General features: G+C 39.5%; 1 protein-coding gene and 1 long non-coding RNA gene across 2 annotated transcripts in view; one reads left to right on the forward strand and one right to left on the reverse strand.

Moving 5' to 3' along the window:
* Nucleotides 1-5615: 5615 nt before the first annotated feature.
* Nucleotides 5616-21518, reverse strand: sall1a (spalt-like transcription factor 1a). The gene is made up of 3 exons (XM_038806708.1): nucleotides 21314-21518; nucleotides 8724-12139; nucleotides 5616-7174 (listed from the first exon to the last, which is right to left on the reverse strand). The coding sequence occupies exons 1-3, from the start codon at nucleotides 21474-21476 to the stop codon at nucleotides 6734-6736; spliced, it is 4020 nt and encodes a 1339-aa protein (XP_038662636.1). The 5' UTR covers nucleotides 21477-21518; the 3' UTR covers nucleotides 5616-6733.
* The window catches only part of LOC119971320, a 46280-nt gene continuing 44224 nt past the window's right edge, over nucleotides 20347-22402 (forward strand). Inside the window, exon 1 of the long non-coding RNA XR_005461802.1 lies at nucleotides 20347-20893. This is a non-coding gene — a long non-coding RNA (uncharacterized LOC119971320). The remainder of the gene's footprint in view (nucleotides 20894-22402) is intronic.

Below are 22402 nucleotides of genomic sequence, written 5' to 3' on the forward strand. Positions count from 1 at the left end.
GGGGTCGACATGAGTTCCCCTGAAGGTATGTACGTGCCAACAGAGCAGCATCCCATTTAGTCCCGAGACAGGGGCTCGTGTATCCCGTCAGCTTTGACTCAGGCATTTAAACTGCAGACTTTTTATTTCTAAAAAGCACAAACACTTGTGCGATCAGAAAGCAGATTGATCCCCCCCCCGCCCCCCTCACCGTTTGATCCGAGCATCTCCCGAAAACACTCACTAGGCTAGATTGTTGGCGCCTATTCGCAGTACTTATGGACGGCACTGACAACTGTTCCAACCAGAGTACGAAAACAAAGAGCAAAAGATGAATGAAAGCACAACTATTGATACATTTCGCAACATCTCAGATTTCTGTTAATTATTTGACCGCGCTTTACCGCCCTTTGTTGTGTTTTGTTTTGAGGATTGTTGCGCTGCGCTGCAGTTGTGATCTTGGGAGTTTGGTAATCCTCAAGGATTTGTTTTAGGGTCAGATAAGTATCAATTCAAATCAAGAGGATTACCGAGGAATCCAAAACTGCGAACAATGAACGAGCAAGTTTTAATTGTCACCTGACCTGAATATTGTACCTTTTGTAGGAACAAATGCGAGGTTTATTCCAGCTCAGTTTTCGAGAATGACCTGCAACTCTGACAGACCATTTACTTTCGTTTACTTTCTGTGAATAGCATATTGGGGGATGTAAAGGAATTGTTCTCCAACATTCAGAGTGCACTTTTATGGGGCAGTTAGCGGACCAAAGCTATTTTATGGTGTGCTAACACAATGTTTGCTGGGATCCTGCGCCGCTCATGTTAACTTTTGGAGTTGTGTTTTCCACCTTTTTGAAAGCTTTGACAGATTTAGTGTGAAAGCATGACGATGACACAACATATGTGACATTTTCATCTTTATAATTAAATCATTGGAAATAAAATAATTTTCTGTATATTTTAGTGGAAAAATAACTTGAAGGTGAGAATTTTCTTTCACACTTGTTTAAGTTGCAAATATGTAACATAATAGAACCTAGATTTGCATTTCAAACGATTACGCCAGACGGAGCAGGATAAAAAATTGTAGGCAGGCTGAAATATAAAATTCAGTTATGCAATCATGTCTTTTCTACGGATAAGCTATTGTTCTATTAAAAATAATCGAAAACTAAGCTCGTCTTTACTGGGATTAAGAATTTCGTATAGTACGTAACCTACAACTTTGAATAAAGGTATTTTTGTTAGGATCTCGCAATCCGTTGTTTAAATGCAGAGGCTTGTCTTTTTTCCACAATAGCAGTAATTAAATGCTACAATACGATCGTCACTTTTGCAAACCAACTGTGCCCTTGCAAGAGACTACCCCCCCCCCCCCTCCCCTCCCCCGCCCCCCTTCCCCAACACACATTTTATCTCCCAGCATCAAATGCGATTCACTCAATTACAGAGGACTTAAACACTATAATTAAATGATGTAAAAAAATTTAAAGGTCAGTGTATGGATGGCCATTGGGATTTGGCTGCGCAAATAAATGCGAAACGGAAGAATTCTTCAGAACAATTTACACTTCAACCGTGCGGTTTCCTTCTGAGCAAATACAGCATGCAAGGAGACAATTCGTATTTAAATTCCAAGCTCGTTAAAATTTCAGGGCGGATTAAAATATTTGGAAGACGGTGAATGTGAACGCAATCAAAACATATTTCCAATGAATAGATTTCTATTTATGACGGAGATTATCGAATATGCACATTTAATATGTATTGGGAATCGAATTAGATGATTAAAATATGGAATTAGTTCAATGCTTCATGAGGATAGACACAATCAGTATTCGGGGCAAACATTCATCATCACCCCCATTTAAATACAAGACAGAAATTGAGTAGTCTCGTGTGTGCACCGGTTGTTAGCTGTAAAGTGATACATATTTCAGCATATTTTATTTCGTTGCAAAGGCCAACAAAAAGTCGTTTCCAAGTATCGCTGCCATTAGATTTTACTTCAATGTAGGTACAACATTTGTAAAATAATTGTTACCGGTCTTTACTAGTTTGCACGTAGAGGCGTGAGATTTTTTAAAATCGCATCGCTGAGTAGAAAACTGTTCCAATTGTTATTTATCGCCGATTTTATATGACAGCCCAGAAAATTCCTGTACGCTTCGAAATGATGTGGAAACAACTTTCGGATGAACAGTCAGAAGTTTTCATCTATTTGACACTTTCCTCTGTATAAATGCTGTACTTAAATATATTTTAATTCCCTTCGTTCTACTTGCATCGAAGATGGGGGATTTTTAAAAACTGACTTTGCAGTAGTAAAATTACCCGACTGCTTGAATGCGAGAGAAGTAATTTTTAAAAATCGGTTCGATATCAGACCAAACAGGACCATCCCCCGCAAGCACTGAGCTAGCGCCACAGCAACTTCACATTGATGAGTGGCTTTGTTTCACTTTAAAAATAAATCATGTGTAGTCTCTTCAACTTTACATTACGTGTTTTGACGTAGAAAATTAATCGTCTAGTGGTGAAAGAGGATACCGATCTAAAGTTATGTTTTAACAATGCATAAATAAGTCTCTCCCTTGACAGTTTATCTGCTGATAAACATGCCGGAAGCTGATGCTCCATAGACAAACAAAGTGTTCAATTTAATCCCGTGTGAGTGCCAGGAGACAAAAGGACGAAGCGAATACCCGGAGCATTTGCAAGGATCATTTAGCATCCCAGTCCTGTAAATATTGGGTAACTTGGCTTGTTGTAAAACGCAGAGAGGATGCCGTGCTCGAATTAACAGTTCCTGCATTGCAGGAAGTGCAACGATGTGTAAAATTAAATGCAGCTGTCGAAAAGGGGGGGAAAACATCACTTCAATAAAAGAAATGTACTGTTCAAGGCAAATACCTGCGGTTTCATGAGTATAAAGGCTATGCGATCTTTATTGGGACTCATAGATCTTTAGTTCCAAAAAGGGACGGAGACAGTGTTCCATGGGAATGTAGTAAAGCGAAAAGCATTATTGGAACAGGGCTTTTAGTGTTTATTTCACCCAATCTTCTTGCAAGTGATTGGCCTGGTAATAGCAAAGCAAACATGAAAATGTGGTATAGATTTTTAGCCTCATTAAGGAAGCGCTCACCATTTAGCGTCAGTCAATCAATTATAATCAAGAGTAAAGACACACGGCATTATTATAAAAACACACTGGCCCGGTGATATTGTAGAAGAGGAGATGGGTCTGCGGGTCCCATACCCTTCGCAGAGAAATCTTTTGTAATCAACTTTGTATCTTACCCAACAAAAGTTGATCTGAAAAAGGTGAAGCTAACAGGAGGGATGTGTGAAATGTTCTCCCCTTTTTTAAACGCGGTTGACTGCGGTCGGAATACTTCTTGTAAGCCAAAATAGAGTACGAATAAGTTTCAGTAAAAATCAAATATTTTATTATCTATTTCTTGTAGCCTAATATATTTCTTGTAGCATTATACCGATCCCCTAGGTAACGCCGTTTTAAATTAAAATTCACCAAAAATGTTCTAATCTACAGATATTTGAGTGTCCGGACCAGACCTTACTGCTTGCACCAAAGTTAATGCAAGTAGACATCATTTCTCTAAAGTGTTCAACAGGCAGCCCCACACATACGAGATTTAGGGGACTGCAAACGACACAGGACGTGAAATATTCTCACAATCGTTGGTCTAAATATAACATGCAACGCCTTTCTTAGATTTCGACTTTTAATGGCTGGAATTATGCAAATTTAGCCCGGGAGTTATTTCCCCACTTTCTCCTCCGTGTCGTCAACTAATAGTATTTGAAATGATAAGACTACTTTCGTCGATCCAGTGGACTAGACTGCAAAAATGACAGTGCACCTTGGAAGTAGAATTGCAACCTCGCATTGTCCTCAGTTAGAAGCACCCCTGGAATTCCTGTACTATCCAACATGGTGCCACAGTTCTTGAAACGCATGTGGCCATTGGCATGAATACCGCTTTTGTTGTGCCTCATGGTAAAAAAAAAAATCGCAAGATTATTTTACATCTCACAGCAATCCTGATAATCCCGCTTCACCATTTAGTAAACATGGGCCAATTGGCGGTGGTCATTCGGAAACAACTTGCAGTGCGTCATACAAGATATTCTGGATCTGAAAAATGAGGGCAAGCAAAAATGCCTGATCTGAAATAAATTCTAAATCCATGACGTTGCATTAACAGTAAGTCAATCCATTTAATAAATTTGGCTTTCTTTTGAAAAGCAGATTTTCCAATTCCGTAATAAGCAGAAAACCAAAGAATAGAATTAATTATCAACTCTGTGGGAATTGCAGCACATTTGAACATATGTGGTTTCTACAACATATTATAGTGCAACCCGTTACAGGTCTTATGCACTTGGTTCAAAGTAAATGCATTTTCTATAAAACACACACACAGGTAGTAGTGGCTTCGGCGCGATAACTAATTTCACAGATAAGAAAAAACAAATATCCAGCACAAAAGCAATTATCAGGGCTAAAGCCCAGCTCCTCCCATCAATAGTAACTGAAGGACGGAAGGAGCCTGATCTAATCGATACTGTAATTAAAGATCCTATGAAGCGACCAGAGAGTGAGGAGCACGCAAAGAATTTATAATCCTGTCCCTGTGAGCACTTTATGAAGGAAAATCATTGGGAAAAGCTCCCACTGTCTCTTTCGATGTCAATACTGTGCGAACAGCAAGCAGGAGACAGCTGGAAAAGACTATCAATAAGATCTGCTCGCTTTTTCTTTCATAGAAGCAGCAGCAAGGAATTATTTCCAGCGGAAAGGGGATGTTTAGGCGAAAGTTATTTGTCCAATTCCCCCACGTTCCCCTGCTAGCAGACGGCAGCGAAAATACCTCAATCAATTGGGTCAATATTAAAACGCACTTTGATTAAGTTGCCAAACATCCTACACAATCTACTAGTTACTACAACTCTTGGGGTGGAATCTGTTAACCAAGAGGCTAACATTTTAGTCTCAGATACCCATCCAATGATAATCTACAAAATGTAAATGCATGAAGATTTAACTTTGGTGCAAGGTACAGCCCAGCAGGCAGTGCTTTCAAATGGGGTAGAGGGGCAATGGGTGTCAGATTCATCACAAAGCTCTGCACTTCCAAGTTCCACATCCAGTGGTTTAAATTACAGAGATACTTATTAAAAAGTGTATAACTGATTTCATGTGATGCTGTATTATTAGAAAATTACACATTCTATTTATTGTTGAGCTCAGTCATGTGTTCCTGGGTGGAATGTTGCAAGAGGTGCATTCTCAGTATTTACCCAGTGGTCTTTGCATACCTCAAATTATGCAACACTGGAATGTCGTAATCCATTTTTTCAATAGAATCATCTATTAAAATCACATTATTCTACCCTGTTGCTTTAACTTCTTTAATGTTTTAGAAACTCCTCAGATCAGTAGTTTACAAAAAGCGCTGGTGAATTGAACAGATCTGTATTTTTAAAGCCTTTTAGAAATGGACACTTACCAAGTTTTGAAAATAGGACAATGGACATGAAATTAGGTGACAGAACCCCAAAAAGAAAGTGTTTTAAGAGAGAAAGCAAAAATACACACGCATCAAGGGTGGCTGTTGCAAAACTCATGTATTTGATTAAATGAGTAAGAATTACAGTACCTCAGCTGTTAGTAGGTATTAAATTTTAGTGAAACTGGACCGTTTCTTCCAGCTTTCCAAGAAAGTGCATATATCAGTCACAAGGGTTTTCATACCTAATACAAAATTATTACACAATAAAACACTATCTCTCGTCGGTCGGTGAAGATGAAACTTTGTCTTAAGCAACTTACCGGTACAGTATATACATTAATGATTTTCCCTAGACATATGTCATTATGATATATATATACACACACAAGACATAATCTACAATAGCTTCATATTACTCCCTTCAAAATTGTTCAAAAGATGCATTTACGTAGCAGCAATGTGAAAGTCCAGCACATTTTTCTTCTATACTAAATATACCTATGGGGCAGAAATCTTTATTGTATTTAAAGGTACAATAACAGGAGTTTCCTTCTATGACCATCGTGCTTAATACTTCACTGAAACTCATCAACATTTAAGATGATGTAAGTGAAAAGCACAGTACAAAAAACCATTTAGAACAGAAATGGTTTAACCTACAAAAAAACTTGCAATTTCACTTGGTGTTAAAAACAGTAAAGGGTAAACTGCTTACAGAGCAACAGCATCGACATTCAGTTTGAAGTCTGCAATTTACAGTTACTTTGTTAATGGAAGATATGACTGAACAATTAACTGATTGTGAATACTGTAGCAGACTACCAAAACTTTACATTATATATACAGATCTTTCTTAGTGAGGAATGGACTTTTGAGGCATTGCACCAATGCCGGTCATGTTAAAACTAGATTACTCACAAATCATAAAATAAGTTAATGCAAGGGCAAAAATCACCTAACAGAATAGATCTGCAAATGCTAGGAAACTTACATGTTTAAAGCACTCTAGTCCATTAGTATATAGGCCAAGATGCTGAAGACCAGTAGTTTACACTTGCAACTTGTTTGCAAAGCAAAGTTATCACTAATAAATAAGTTTTTCATACAACACTAAAAGTTAGGCATTGTACAAAAGGTGTTCTCACAACACTTTGGTCCATTGGCCTGAAAAGACGCCCCAGATTACTTCCATTGTTGGAATGTTGACTGTCACTTCAGTTTGTTACAATTTCTTTGTTGTCTTCCACCAAGCGGGTGAATTTATGGTTCGTTCCATTTTCAGTGGTTGACATTTTCTCCAGACCAGCTAGAGGTGCACTGGGTTCAGTATTGTGAAGCTTCTCCATGCTTCCTGTTAAACCACTGACGGGTGAGCTGCCACCATTGCCCAGACTAGCAGGGTTTGGAGGAAGTCCACCATTCTGAATCACTGAAATCTCATTGGTCTTCATTGCTAAGCCGTTTGTTAGTGCCGCTGCATACTGGTTCCAAAATGAAGAAGGGTCTCCATCACGAGCCCGAACAGCCAAATCCTTCTGAAGCATTTCTGTGAACTTAATGGGATTTCCACTTAGGAATGCCATGGGACCGTCCACTGAAAGCCGCCGTCCTCGCCTTGCAGGGGCACTGTTCCACATGTGTGTCCCCATATGAACCTGTAATGTCAAAATCAGATGAAACAACGTTAGATCTTGCAACTACACAATTGGGTACCAATAAAGACATTGCCATGCTCAATCTATGGGGCCATGGTCGTCAACTGACCGGTATTTAGCTAAGACTGCTGCATCTAATTTAGTTGTGATAACTCACATTATATCTGACATCACTAACGCTGCGAGTAAACGTCCTTATCAGACAGGGATAAAATATCTTTAACTTGACAGTCTGATTGCTCATCAGAGACAAGCCACTGAAGGTTATTATTCCTCTCATATTACATGGGCGATCCCACGAGAAATAGTTTGTCAGAAGAAATCGGCACATATTTGTAGTGCTCAACGGCTCCTTAAATTAAACACCGAACAAAAGGATATTTAATTTTTTGAGAGCTTTTTTTCACACCTTCATTAATCCATTTCCTACAAGTGATCAGTTAAATGTCAGAATGTAAAATACATCAAATTTTATTAACTGTTTGCATGAATTGATTGTTTCACAAATCACATGCACACAATTTAAGCATTCTGCAATATTTTCCATGAATATGAATTGTACTTTGTTTTTTTTTCTGGCATAATGTCAATTTTCCACATTTTTGATTCTCTAACATCACGCATTGATTACACTTATATAACTTATTATCCCATTCCCCCACTCTCCTCTGGCAGCCCTTTCACCCTACTTCTCACAGGAAACACAGGACGATCTCTGGACATCTCTGCTATCCTCTTTACTGTATAGGATGCTGAAATATGCAGACATCTCTGTACACGACGGCAGGCTTCTTGTTCAACCTATGAATATGTACACTGTGATAAAAACAACCTAAGCAAGAGGCCAGAGCGCCACTGCCAACCAAGCTGGTATCATCTCAGGATCCACATCTAAGCCAGAATTCTACATTAGGAGATGTCAGTGATCCTCCTTGTGCTTTTAAACTTGCCAGATAAACACCTGGCAAACAATTTATCTATGTAGTTCACTCTAGAAGTTGATTTTAAAAGAGAAGTCAGTGGATGAGGTACTAAAGTGTACAGGACTCATTTGATGATCATTTCTCTGGCGCTTGTGTACAAATAAACCACAATAAATTCTGCCTGATAGGTATTTTAATGTGATATCCTTTATACCCATACCCCCTCCTTCATGCATCGTATAACTTTGTACAAAGTATAAGTATACTTCACTATTACTGACCCTAATAGAGATTTATAAAAGAGGCACTGTTCTGAAATAAATGTGGGATTGCATGTTTTCAATTTCATTGGCTCAACAATCGATTAAGGGGATTCACAAATATAGCTACTGTTTTAGTTGCATTGTTTATTGGAGGATTACAATTGCATTTTGTTTAACAAAGCAAAACTATTTGTATCTTACATCAGATAATACAATGTACACATCCAGTTTGTTCTCACCTTCCTCCTTATGTATTCAAAGCTGAACAGTATGACTAGATGCTGCTCTGCTTTCCATTTCAGTTTAATATCTAAACGAGATGCACAAATTCAACACATTTAAAAACATAATGCCGGAAAATACCTTTAAGTTGCCTTTGGTGGTAAAAGCTCTTCCACATATAGTACAGGCAAATGGTTTTTCACCAGTATGTGTTCTCTCGTGTATCTGCAGAGCGCTGGATGAGGAGAATGTTTTCCCACATGCTGTGCAGTAATGCTGTTTCGGCGTTCTTCTTTGTGGTGCTGGCAGGACAGGCGAGATAGCAGATGCAGACAGAGGCCCTGATGAAATAAGGCTAGCAGGTGGATCTTTACAGTCCTGGGAACACCCATGCATGAAACCATTGACCTCAGTTTTGATTAGGGATGTCAAACTGTTAGCAGCCACATTTGAAGAGCTCTGATTAGGACCAATATTAGAGTTGTTGGGTTCAAACAGCTGAGATGGAAGGTCCCGCATCTGATGTGTCAACATGTGCTGCTTCAAATTACCCTTAGTGGAAAAGCCACGATTGCATGCTGTGCAAATATATGGACGCTCTTTGGTATGGCTTCTGTAATGAATGTCCAAGGCACTCTGACAAGCAAATGCTTTGCCACAGATATCACAAGATGTATTCCTTAACTTACCCCGATCTCGACTGGGAAACAGCATGCTTAAAGCATCATCTTTAATTATTCGTTCTGCATTACTGGAAGTCAGATCTAAGGCACCACCATTGGTGGTTGCTGGAGATACTGAATTAGATAAATCTGATAAAGTTCTATGCTGTCTCTCTTCACAGCCCGGTGACTTTGACCTACGACTATCTGTGTTGCTGTTGGTAGGGGATGGGGCCTGCATGGAAGAGGTAGATTCTGAAATGGCAGGACTTCCAGCACTTTGGCTCTCCATATCCCCTAGCATTGAAAAAGAGTCACTAGTCATTTGGTCTCCATCTGCTGATCCGTTCTCACCTGACCTGAGGCTTGCTTGGAGCTGCTCAACAAGACCAGCATTAATCATTTTCATTTGATTTTCAAGAGCTACAATACTGGACATTTCTGATGGCAATGGAGATGGAGATAAACTGCCTTGAGACACCTCTGCAGATTTGGGCGTGTCTGGAACACTACTATCAGGACAATCTTCCATATTCTCATCGGAGTAATCATCTATATCATCAAAATTTTTGTCTTCAAACGAAGCCGTGTCAGATTCCATAGATTCAGGATAATTGTCAGCAATGGGAGTATTTGGAATCTGCCCTCCCATATGCATTCTAATGTGCTGCTGCAATACAACAGCATTTGTGAATTTCTTCTGGCATATCGGACAAGAATGTTGAACTCTCAGTGGTGGCATGGCACGATGAACACCATAATGGGTTTTCAGATTTCCCTTAGTGGTGAATGCACGACCACAGACTTTGCATTTAAAGGGCCTCTCACCAGTATGTGTACGATAATGCATCTTCAGTGCACTGTGGCAACTAAGAACTCGATGGCAAATGACACATTGGTTGGGGTCCGTCATCTTCCTGTCAATGTTTTCTACTAGTTGTTGCAATTTCGAAGTTTCTGATGCCTGTAAAGAATCCAAGAGACCTCCAAATGGAAACTTTGACTTAAACTGTTCTGACATAAGTGGTATAAGTGGGCTTGTAAAAGCAGAAGTAGTACTTAGACCTGAATCAGATGCACTTGAACTGACAGGGACAGCCAAGCTGGTGACAGAATTAATAGATTGTGTGTTTTCATCTAGTTTACCATTTGAGGTAGGTGAAGCACTTTCTTCCACTTCGTCCAAATCATTAGCATTTCTCACAGAGGGTTCTGTTGCTCCTAAGTCACTCTGGACTGAGCCAGGAGGGCTACAAGAAGACTGATTAACTGAGATAGACTGACACTCCTCTGATTTGATAATAGCAGACAAACCTGATATGGTTGATGGGAGTGGCAGGCCCACAGATGTGGTCAGTGTAGGTAATACAGGCTTACTATCCAGCCAACTTGTTATAGGTTTTTCAGGTGGTATAGACATTCCATATGGAATACCTGTATTTGTTGGAACATTGTCTAAATGTTCTGGAACTGGATAGGGGTTCATATGAATATGGGGATATTTTTCTCTGTGCCTCTGAAAGTGAACCTTCAAATTTCCTTTTGTGGAGAATCTGTTTCCACAAATGTTGCATTTATACGGTCTCTCACCAGTATGGGAGCGCAAATGAATCTGCAAGGCACTGTCACTTCCAAACACTTTAGCACAAAACCTGCACTTATGTTTAAAGAAAGCCTCATCAGAACTGCTTTTAGTCTCAAATACTATCACATTTGGTGGCTTGCCTTTCCTTTGATTTGCCAGAGCTGACATTGAGCCAAGGTTTCCTGAAGTTGTTTCAATGCTTGAGAGAGGAGTGGAAAACACAGAAGTGGATGTGGAGGTTTGAGGTAGCAGCGAGTTGGACAAACTGGATGCAGGACTTAGTAAACTGCTAATTCCAAGAGCTGGTGTGGACACTGTAGATACCGAAGGACTGATTAACTGAGAACCACTAACGGTATTTGTAGATGCGCTTTCAGAGGGCTGTATGGTACTAGGCAATGAGGATGTGTTTACTTTTGGAGAACTACTGCCAGGCTGAGCTATGGTGCTTCCAAGGTTGCTCTGAGGTAGATGAAGTTGCTTTCCACCATTGATGCTGGCAGATTGGCTGGCAAGGCTCTGTGCTAGCCCAGCTGCAGCAGCAAGCTGCTGAGATAGATGTGAACTAAGTGTAGTTAATGGATTAACAGCAGTTCCTAAAGTACCTTGGGAAGAGTTGACTGGTGGCGGAATTTCTGCATTTTGGGAAGCCAATAGGATTATCTGGTGACGGATTTGTTCAATAAGCTGTAACTGATGGATCTGTTGTTGCTGCAAAGCCAGTAGTTGCTCCATTAGTGCTGGAACAGCAACCTTGCTGTTTGATGCACTACTAGATCTTGCTTCCTGGGAGAACTGGGCTACGGCCACTTTAGTACTTTGAAGATTTTCAATGATCACATTACTGTTTAACATTGAGAAATTTCCCAGAGCTGTTAGATCACCTATATGAGGTAGAGGTGTTGTGACAGCTGAGGTACCCATTATGGGATAATTACTGCTTGTATTACTATTGTTATTACTGTTAGAACTGCTAACGTTGCTGTTGCTAGTGATGCTGGAAGTGTCCACCTCCATGGATTCTTCCTGGTCAACTTTTTTATGTTCTACAAGGTCATTACAGTCTGCTTGACTTGCGTTATTAATGTTGTCATTTGCTTCTTCAACAGGATTATCGGGGGATCTTGGAGAGGAGGCTTCTGAAGGAGCTGCTGAATTTTCATTTACAATCAGAACCAATTGTTTCTTAGTGCAATTTTTTTTGTGATGAAGGAAATCGGGCAGTTCAACGAATTCAGCACAACATCGGCCACAGACATGAGCGTCCCCATTCTTAAGGACTCGTTCTTCGTGCCCTTCTTGTGAAGTTCCTAGAAAATCAAAGGGACACAAGATTAGTCAACAAGCAGACACAATTCTTCACCAAATATGGTGCACAAATTACATCAATGGACTAGGGAGGGTGGGGGAGAAAAAAAATCAATGTTTGGACACCATAGATCTTACTTGGAATGAAAATCTGTAAAGCTCACAACTGGATTCCATCATTCACTAAATCTCAGTGAATCAAGTACCTGAAGACAATCCGTCAAAATATAAATTTCTCCAAATTAAAGACATTGGAGCTTAATGAAATTCCATAGAAAGTATTGATTTCCAATATTTCATACACATCATCTCCTTGTGCACTGGGTGCAAATCAAACATTTGAGAACTTGTTAGACTCTTCAGTAACTGTCAACTTATTTTCATTTCTAGCAGAAAAAGCAAGGTCTTTGAACGTTCACTCTGTCACTAAACCAATTTGTAATCATTCAGATCCCAATCACTGTATGACAAGAGAAACAGAGGCTGTGTCACCTGGCTGCAGAGAAGAGATACTGGGATATATCTAAATGTTTCATGGATTGTTCTGATTCCTCCATGTCACAAGGCATTGGATTTTAAAATATATTGTATACAAACTAAATAAATAAAATTTATTGGTTACATCAGCAAGGACTAAATGCATAATAATGCACAAAATAGGTTTAAAAATATATTTTCAATTTACAAGCAAAATATGTTCGCACTTAATCCCTTAAAAATAATGCTTGAATACTCCAAATATTGCATAACCTCCTTTGTAGCATTTTATGATCTCTCCAGGATGATCTGCTAACAACTAATTTTGCAGGGTATCTTAAGTTCCAAAATTATTAACATGTTTCCAAATTTTCCTAGCTATTGTTTTATATGGCAGCATATATTGAAGAATATTTGGACGGCTAATACGTCATATATCTCTACTGCTGTGTTTACATTGGTAGCTGAACAGGTTTGGTGGATACTCTGGATATCCAATTGAAAAACTACAATATTTACATTGCTGTGGACCTCTGACCTTTTAAACCCAGCAACACAGGTGCAGAGAAGGGACACCAGCATTGCAACTAATTCACCACATTGATGCCCTTTATTACTTGGAGACACGCAAAGAGATCAAAGACTCTCACTATACACTCATAGAACAGTTGTAAAACTGGTATAACACTCACAGAAGAAATAGTTCTCATGCTGATATGTGGTGAGCGAATTTCACAGCTACTTTTACTCCAAAGCAAATCATATTGCAAGTTTTGTTTCATGATATAAAATGGATATATTTGCATCTGTATTAAGATTGATTTAAGAATTCTTGTTGGTCGGCCCTTGAAGGGTAGATCAAATATGATAGTGTAATCAAATCTATCTTTTTACAATTTGATTTTAATTTAAAGTACCAAATTATTTTTTTCCATTTAAGGGGCAATTTAGACTGGCTAACCCACCTACCCTGCACATCTTTAGGTTGTGGGGATGAGACCCACGCAGACACGGGGTGAACGTGCTAACTCCACACGGACAGCAACCTGGCACCAGGATCAAACACGGGTCCTCTGTGCCACAGTGCTAACCACTGTGCCACCGTGACAACCTCTCTTTCTACAATTTAATAAGAAGAAATAACTTACTAATATATAATTCCTCTTGTGAATTCAGGATGACTCTAAATGCTTGACAGAAGCAAAGTACTTTTGAAGTGTAGTCACCATTGCAATGTTTTGATACTACAAAACTGTTTTAAAGTAGTTTTCAATAAGTATTCAAACAATAAATTACTTAACAATAAAAGGGAACACACTATTTTGTTAATGCAATGCTGAAGCACATTAGAGCCTTAGCTTTTGATGCATGTTTGTCACAGGAACAATTGCCCATATATTGCTAGTATCAACCATATCACTAAATACCAAACTGAGTCATAATGACTTAGTTCAGAGCAGTATTGAAGCACCAGCTACAATTTGCTCGCTTGCTTAGCTAGATAACTGGAAGACACTGGTGGGGAAAGTGCCCTCCAATCCCCACCAAGTGTTGTACTGACAAAGATGAGTGATGTAGAATGGTACAATTTAGAACTGATGTGGATACTGAACTTGGCACATTCTCCCCATGTCTGCATAGTTCCCACCCCCACAACTGAAAAGATGTACAGGGTAGGTGGATTGGCCTCGTTGATTGCCCCTTAATTGGAAGAAAAAGAATTGGGTACTGTAATTTTTTTTAAATAAAGACACTGCATTCAGATATACAGTAAACCTCTTTCTTCACACTGGGTGATGAGTACCTCCAAGTGTTTGATCTAGTGAAATCTCCTACAATTACAAAGAGCAAGTTTACAATTTTGATAGGCCTAGCAGGCAAGGAAAACTTCCTCTATTGTGTCTTATCCTCCCAAACTCAGAAAGAACCTAGCGTACCACTGTGAGTTTTCTATTTCCCAACATCAATTATCTTTTTCATTTCTTTCTTAATGATAATGAGTGGCAAAGTGGTTCATGGCCGCTAGGTTAAGGCTACAAAAATTACTTTGATACAAGAACTAGGTATCGAGTACAAGAGTGGAATCTTCAATCTAGTCTGAAATACAATATATATACTGGAAATTACAAGATAATAATTATGTTTTCATGGAGTTGATTGTCCTTCTACACTCCTGAGTGTTTGTGTTCCAGAGTACTGAAAAATTTACTAAATTACTAATAACTATGAAAAAACATAGATGCATACAAAGTAACACACACGTACGTATACTAAACAAAACCAACATAAGATAATGCCGCAAAAGTTCCTGTATATTTTTAATTATATGCAACTGAAACACATTTAATTTTTGCAATTGCTTAATTATCAGTACATTTAGATAGAAGTTTCACTTATTAAAATTGATGAAACTTAAAATGTAGGAAAATATTCTACATAATAGACTATTCACAAATGGTCACTGTATATAAATTAGCGATAGCCATTAATGAATGTCCTTAAAGATGACTGCAGCAGCAAAGACAATTGAAAAGGTTGCTCCATGCAGTGACTGACCTAATCTGGAGTATTAAATTGCTTAAACTGGTTCAAAGAGGCTTTGGAGGTTAATGGGTTATACAGTACTTCCCAGTGCCAGAGTCTGGAATGATCTCTGACAAAAAACATGTAGGCTGCACAGTTGGAACTATTTGTGTTCATTTGAAACATTTAGTTGCAAATCTGATTTATAGATAAGCAAATTGTCTCTTTTCAGACCTTTCACTGAAAGATCTTTTAACTTCCTTTTTCATTTGCACTGTTACTTGCATTTCTCATCACACTGAGGATTAATTTGCAAATCAAACAAAAAATTTCAGCCCTCTAACCCACTTCATCCTTTTCAAGGACAGGATGGCTCCCTATTGTTTGCTCAGCATGAGGACAGCAACTTCTGTCTCACAATGGTGTGTGGTCATCAGGGAAGGCCCAGAAAGCTGATCTTGTTTAATTCAGGGATTATCTCTCTGCATGTTTCCCTTTACTACAGAATTAGATAATAGAAAGTTGCCATGACATCAGAATCCAAGTCCATAGCAAAGCACAGGGACAATTAATTCCAGATATTGGGGAGATCATCTGAAATAATGTGGTTCAATTGCCACACTGCTCAAGTGTCCCTGGGCTACATTCGGAACAATGGTCGTTAATGTCATCTCCTGCAGTACATTCAGTTTAATACCTACAAAGTTGTAATTCTGTGACCTGCTGTGCTCTACTTTTAAATGCAGTTTTAGAAGTTATTTACATATTGCTGCACACAAATCCAAAATGAACATAATTCTGTGCATTCCATGTACACTTAGTTTGCCAGAGATTGCAAGAAACATATAAGAATTATTCCGTTTTGGTATTCTGCATCCAAATTATTTAAAATGTTAAGTTAATTATTATTCATGACAACTTTAAAAAGGAGATTGGAAGCCGAGGACTATGGGAAAGAAATCAAAATGTGATGGCTCCAAGGAACACGAAAAGTAGCAAGTGAATGATTTATTTGGCATCTGGTTCATTTTTGAAGTTTTTAAACACACAGAACCATCTGCGCTTAAGGAAATGACATTTGAGATATGATGGATTTTTCTAAATTACTTGGTTCATCTGTTGAATAAATTAAACACGGATGTTCATGCGAGAGTTTGCTTACCCAATAAAAATTTGTGAAGTAATGACAAATTTCTGCAACATATTCATTTCTAGCACACACACACACACACACACACACACATATATATATATGCTCACTTAAGTTTTATTTTTCAAAGAGAATTGAGACAAAATATAAGAATTTAACAATAGTTTCATTTAACTTTCAATACTTCACACATTAAAAAGTTATGCCCCTTTGCCGATATATCAATAAGGTTCCCCATGTAGAGAAAAATATTTTTCAATGCGACCACATTTATCAAAACACAAAGGCACTCTGGAACGTCGTTTTGCTTGGTCAGCTGTACTTAGACAAATAATTACCAATACAAACTAAATAACTACTGTGGGAAATCACAAGACCCACTTCATCAGTTTTGTAACTGCGTGAAAAAAAGTCTGCAGCACAGATCCACAAGTTTAGTATGTTCTGAATATATTAGTTAGTAGTGCCATTCAATACCGGAATGTTAATTCTAGTGGAAATGTATCTAATTGATTTTTTAAAAAACATACAAAAATAAAACATGAACCAATGAATCATACCTGCTTTTAAAGTCACAATGTTAATGCACAATGTACTGTCCCATTCAACAAGATAAAGCCTCTCATTATTTTCTTTCTGCTCTTTGGATTTTTATGCACGAAAGCAAGATGTTGAAAAAGCATTTTGAATTACAATTATTTTCAAATGAAATGTGGTCTCAGAAACATTTTAGTGTTTCCTTTAAATAAAACATTGAGAAAACAGAGGCATGGTTTATTTTAAACAGTCTTTCTATTTATCAATAATCAACTAAAAGTAAATCCACATATTTTGTCCTTCATGAATTTTCCTGATGTAACAAAGGTTGAAAATATTTACTACTGTTCATGTCTGAAGTGTTTGAAACTTAGCTCTCAAGTCGAGAATAATGACCTTTTAAGAAATGAAAACTTCACAAATCAGTATTAAAAATTCACAACTGTGTGCTTCATACTGGATACAGAATAAAACTTTTTTTTCATGTGACTGTTTAAGTAATATTAGCAGTGTATTTATATGACCATCTGAATTATAAAATTTGTTAAATGTTTAAATGCACGTTTATGAAGTTCAAAACAGATATTAGGAGTCAAGAATCATCCGAATGAAAAGCAAACATTTAATTTAAAAATATAATTCTTTTAGTTACTTATTTTGGTTATCGTTTTACATAAATTGGTCACTTATTTTTATGTAAACTGCAAAGATTCCACCAAATTGGCACTACTCAATAATCTTTTAACTACACTTCCAAAATATGTCCAAACTGCTAATATTTGCCAGTGCATAAACAAAACCTCAGTTATGAAATAATTCTGGCATTCAGCTGAAAATCTGGGTGCATCAGAATGAACACTAGATGGGGTACCAGTTGCAACAGCTAAGTGAAAAAAAACTTCAGTACTACTGTCCTACTCACACATAAAGTATTTTTGCTTTAGGCTACATACAAGCTTTGGCTGCATAAACATTGGCAATGTGACAAGAAACTAAATCCTTGTTGTAGGTAAGGTAAAACTGTGCCGTGGGAACTACCCGTCAATCACCTCATCAGGGGTCTGGCATTTAAGGGGAAAGGGGAAAAGGGTTAGTGGTTCCTGTAGTACTGATAAGGTTAAAGCTGAAATAAACTACTGATATCCTGCTAGGCTGGCTGTGGGACTGACTTCTGAGGTCAATTCAAAGGTACTGAAGTACATCTTGTGTTATGAACTCTTGTCACATTCGGATAGAAGGAGGCGCCAAAGGTTAAAACAGCAGAACAGTAAAGTACTTCGTCGCTCCCAACATTAAGAATCGCACAAGAACAGCCATTTACTATATTACCAGAATGAGCACAGAACATGTCAACAGTCTTTTACAGCAAACGAATAGTAAAATCATTCTCCAGCTCTTCATGTTTCTCACTGAGCTGTTTATCCGAGAATGCATAGAATATCCTTTAGGCTCACCACTGTGCAGCAGTAAACAAAACATTTGAACCAGAACTCACGTTGGTAACTACAATTTTTAAAAGAAAATAATTGTACACTAACCAATCCCATTACAAATACTAACTTTTAAGTTTTTTAATTTTAGCACATTACTGATAACAATGTGGAGTCACTGCAAACTGATCAAGTAGCCACATGACAGTGCAAAAAGCTCACATTTATATGCCTGTATCAAAGAAGCCTATTGCATTACACAAACAAGAGTAGGTCAATCCGCAAAGGAAAGAGACTAAAACAAACCTTGGCAAAAGCATTTTGCACCCATAAGATATCTGTGCAGCTTATGTAATTAGAGGGCAAGCTATGTATGTGGACTAAATCATTTTGGTTTAATCCAAACTTCACCAAAAAGTTTCAAAAAGAGAATTTTAAATGATCATCCATTCAGACAACTTGCTGAAACAAAAAGAACAAACCTGGACTTTTTTAAAGATAGACTTCTTTCTTCCAATCACACTGGATCCATCTTATTGTTGCTAGTGTGTAACCCTTGGGAATGAAATTCCAGCAAGCTTGCCTTCTGTTGTACAACTGTACTATGAAGCACAATTATGGCCACTTTTAAGTCTCAGACACAGCAACAAAGCTCGATAAATGATTCCAGTGTGCGACCCATTCCAATTTAACGGCTACCCCACCATAAATGAAACAATTAAAGCAACGTTCCCCCCTCCCCCGCTAGTACATCTTATTTTCAATTTCCTATCAGTAACTTGCGTAAACAATTTCACCTTGATCCACTTTCAACAATCTTTTTTTTTAAATCACTCATAATCTGAGGTGCTGGTCACACGCCGTGTTCTGTATTTGCAAATATTTGACAGAAAAATCCTAAAACTAAATTATCCATAAAGCCTCTTCATCTTGACATCAGTAAATCACAGCACTTACCACTTCAAAAGAATCTGAAATGCACATTAAGTTCCTATACACACCAATGCAAGACCTCAAAATATATGTTATTTACACCTGTAAATCTATGTGAATCTATTGGAGCAAATCCGTCTTTATACAAGCTACACTCCACAAGTCTTTAAAAAAAAACGATAACTTGACTTTCCATTAGCTCAGCCATACGTTTATGTACGGTACATGGAATCTTCACATGCTCCTCAATTAATGACAAACTACTCTGAATTTGGAAGGCATGGGGGGAGCAGTTACAGTCTATTTCATACTAACTGGCTTTAAACCAATGATAATTTTGTGGAAAAGTGAAGATACATACCTACGTTCAAGCAGTTTTGTTGTGATAGCAGTGTTTAATGAATAACCCTGGTTGAGTGGTGTTGGGCTGGTTTAATAGTAAATCTCTGGCTGATCCAGGAGGCTGAGTGCGCTGTGTGCTCTCTATTCACAGATCAGGATGAGTCACACACATCCGAACCGGCACGTCAGCTCCTGCAAATTCCCTAATAGTGCAATTTGTTGCTTTTTGGTAACAGAATGAGCGACCGTGGAGTTTGCATAGCGGGCGTGAGTTAGCGTCCAGAAAAAACGTCCTAAAGTCGCGGGGAAACAAGTCAAAGGTGCTTCCTAACCCCAGGGCTACGAAAAAAAACCCACCAGTCTCCTCCGAAACGTTGGGAATGGCAATAGCGAACAAAATCATTTTCTACTTATCTGATTTTTACAGCCCGGCCTTTTCTTTCTAGTGAAAAACCAGATAATAAACATTTAGCAACTCAACTATGTACAAGAATAGACAGCAAGTTATTTCTCGTATTTCAAGACAAATCGACTAAAGCTTCACATTTCTCTGCAACACGAATTGTCCTTTTGTTTTTAACCCCCCTCCCTCCCAAAAAATGGATAAGGAAATGAGGCTCTCGTAAATTACTGCGTCAAATCATTCTTTTTTTCCCCAAGATCGTCCGAACCTCATTCAGGAAGGATTCGTGTTCCGGGAGCTTCTCTGCACTTCAGGAAACACAACGTGTCCGGCTTGCAAACCAAATGTTGACAGACCAGAGGCATGAACGTGTACAACTTTCTCGCACAGACTGCTGTGTTTCTGTGAAAGATGCAGTAAAACTGCTCGCTGCTCTGTTAAAACAGCAAATAAACAACGGGGTCACGTCCGCGGATATCTTTCAAAACGTTAATTGCCTGAAGCTCACAGCAAACGCTTTTATTTATTTTTTTTGCCCTGGCTCCTTTTCTGTCCACTTTCCACTGGGGTTTCTGCACTTTTTTTCCTTTAAAAATCCATAAACTCACGCAGATTGTGGCTCTCTGCCTTGCATACCCACAGTAACCGAGAGAACTTTTTTGTTCCCCCCCCCCCTCCTCTCTCCTCCTCCTCCTCCTCCCTTTAAACAAGGTGTTCGGCTCCCAGTGACTGAAGTCATACTGGGACACACACAGCGCTGCCATCATTACAGTCAAGTTATTTTTAAACCTAGCCTACGGTTGCGGGCTCCTTTCCATCAAAACATTCAGCGTTATTCCAGCTGAATGCTGCCTTTTAAATCCGCCCAGCGAGCCAAGAGGGAGACTTTGGGAGACGTGAGGACTTCGATTCCACATGTGCTGCGCTGGACCAACTTCACTCCACTCTCTCTCTCGCAAAGGTAACTAAATCAAACTTTCTTCTTATTATTGTATTGTGGGGGAAGAAAGGGTGGTGGAGGGATGTTGAGAGTTGGAAAAAAAAAGAGAAAATAAAACTGTATGGGAAGGCACAGTCCATCCACTTCCTGTCCCCAAAACAAAAAAGTGTCGTTTTGTTCTGCATCTCTGCTCATCCTTTTCTTGGGTTTTTTTTTGATGTGCCCCCGCTGGTAGAGAGCACATCGGGACTCTTGGTGCAATTGAGAGTAGCGGAGAGACTCCAAACAAACAACAAAAAACACACACACACACACACACACAAGAGAGGCGGCGCGCTAATTGCTAAATCGCGTTAATTTCAGGGTTCACCCCCGGCCCCCCAAACTCCAGTAATCTCCCCGCTGCAAACTTTGGGTCATCTCGCTTGCAATCGGACTCACCATTCTGTGTGGATAGTGCTATATCCTGGTCCGACTTGATGTGTTGCGGCTTCGCCTGCTTCCGACGCGACATGGTGGTTGATACATCAGCAAGCGAATAAAAAATTACAAATTCTGGAGTTGCAAAATTACGGAAATTGACCCCGCCGCCTCCAGTGCGCATGTGTGTGTGTATGTGTGTGTGTGTGTGGGGGGGGGGATAATTATGATTATCAATAATGCATTGCGATTAATCATCCGCTTCTTGAAAGCCGATTGGCACGTTTCCAGGCGCGGCTTAAAGACTATTCAAATTACTCGGCTAAATCAATTAGCTTGTGATTTGCTGGCGCGCTCTGGCTCCGGGTCCTGTTCTCCGGGCTCTCGCCCAATGAGTGTGACTGAGCCCAGCCCAGCCAGCGCGCGGCGGCAGCAGCGGCGGCTCCCCGGGCCCCGGCCCCTGGATGCCCGCAACTCTCCTCCCTTAGCAACCCCGGCCCGGCCGCAGCGCCTTTCGCACGCGCCCGGTTGCTAGGGCTACTTTCAACACCGCCGGCGCCCGTCTTCCTCCGTTCCTTCATTTACAGCGGCGTTTTAAAATCCCCCCTTCCCTCACCACCCTCCTCGCAGCCTTTCCCCTCCGTTCCTTGCCGCCGCGTTTGAAATATATCAAGGGAGCAAGGAAGTGGCGGATGATTTTTTTAATCTTGCAATTTGACAAGGAAAGTCTCAGTTACCGAGTTGCGGGGGGGGGGGGGGGGGGGGGTTGGTTCTGTTACTTGGCCTTTCCCTACCTACCACACACACGTTTTGAGTGCGGCTCCACTTTGGAGAGCCGGCGCAGCATCACGAATGGGGGGGGGGGGGGGGGGGGGGGTGCTGAATCGCTGCTCGTTTTGCCAAGGCGAGACATGTGTGTGTGTGTGTCTGCGGGAAGGATGTGGCATGTTTCACAACATTGCCCGTGAATTCGGGCAGCTTCAGAGCTGGGCGAGCTGGCAAGCACTTCGCTTTGCGGGCGGTGGGGGGGGGGGGGGGGGGGATCATGCTCGATTTTTAACGCGCTTATATTTTAAAGTTAGAACGAACTGATTGATTATTCGGTCTTCG

Source organism: Scyliorhinus canicula, chromosome 9 (genome assembly GCF_902713615.1).
Source record: "Scyliorhinus canicula chromosome 9, sScyCan1.1, whole genome shotgun sequence".
Lineage (NCBI taxonomy): Eukaryota > Metazoa > Chordata > Chondrichthyes > Carcharhiniformes > Scyliorhinidae > Scyliorhinus > Scyliorhinus canicula.

Excerpts from the sequence above, each read along its gene's own strand:
- sall1a (XM_038806708.1), bottom strand. The coding sequence starts at position 21,476 with ATGCGCACTGGAGGCGGCGGGGTCAATTTCCGTAATTTTGCAACTCCA. Across the intron at positions 12,140-21,313 it reads AGCACTATCCACACAGAATG|GAACTTCACAAGAAGGGCAC; the intron begins GTGAGTCCGATT and ends TTGATTTTCTAG. Across the intron at positions 7,175-8,723 it reads CCACCAAAGGCAACTTAAAG|GTTCATATGGGGACACACAT; the intron begins GTATTTTCCGGC and ends TTGACATTACAG.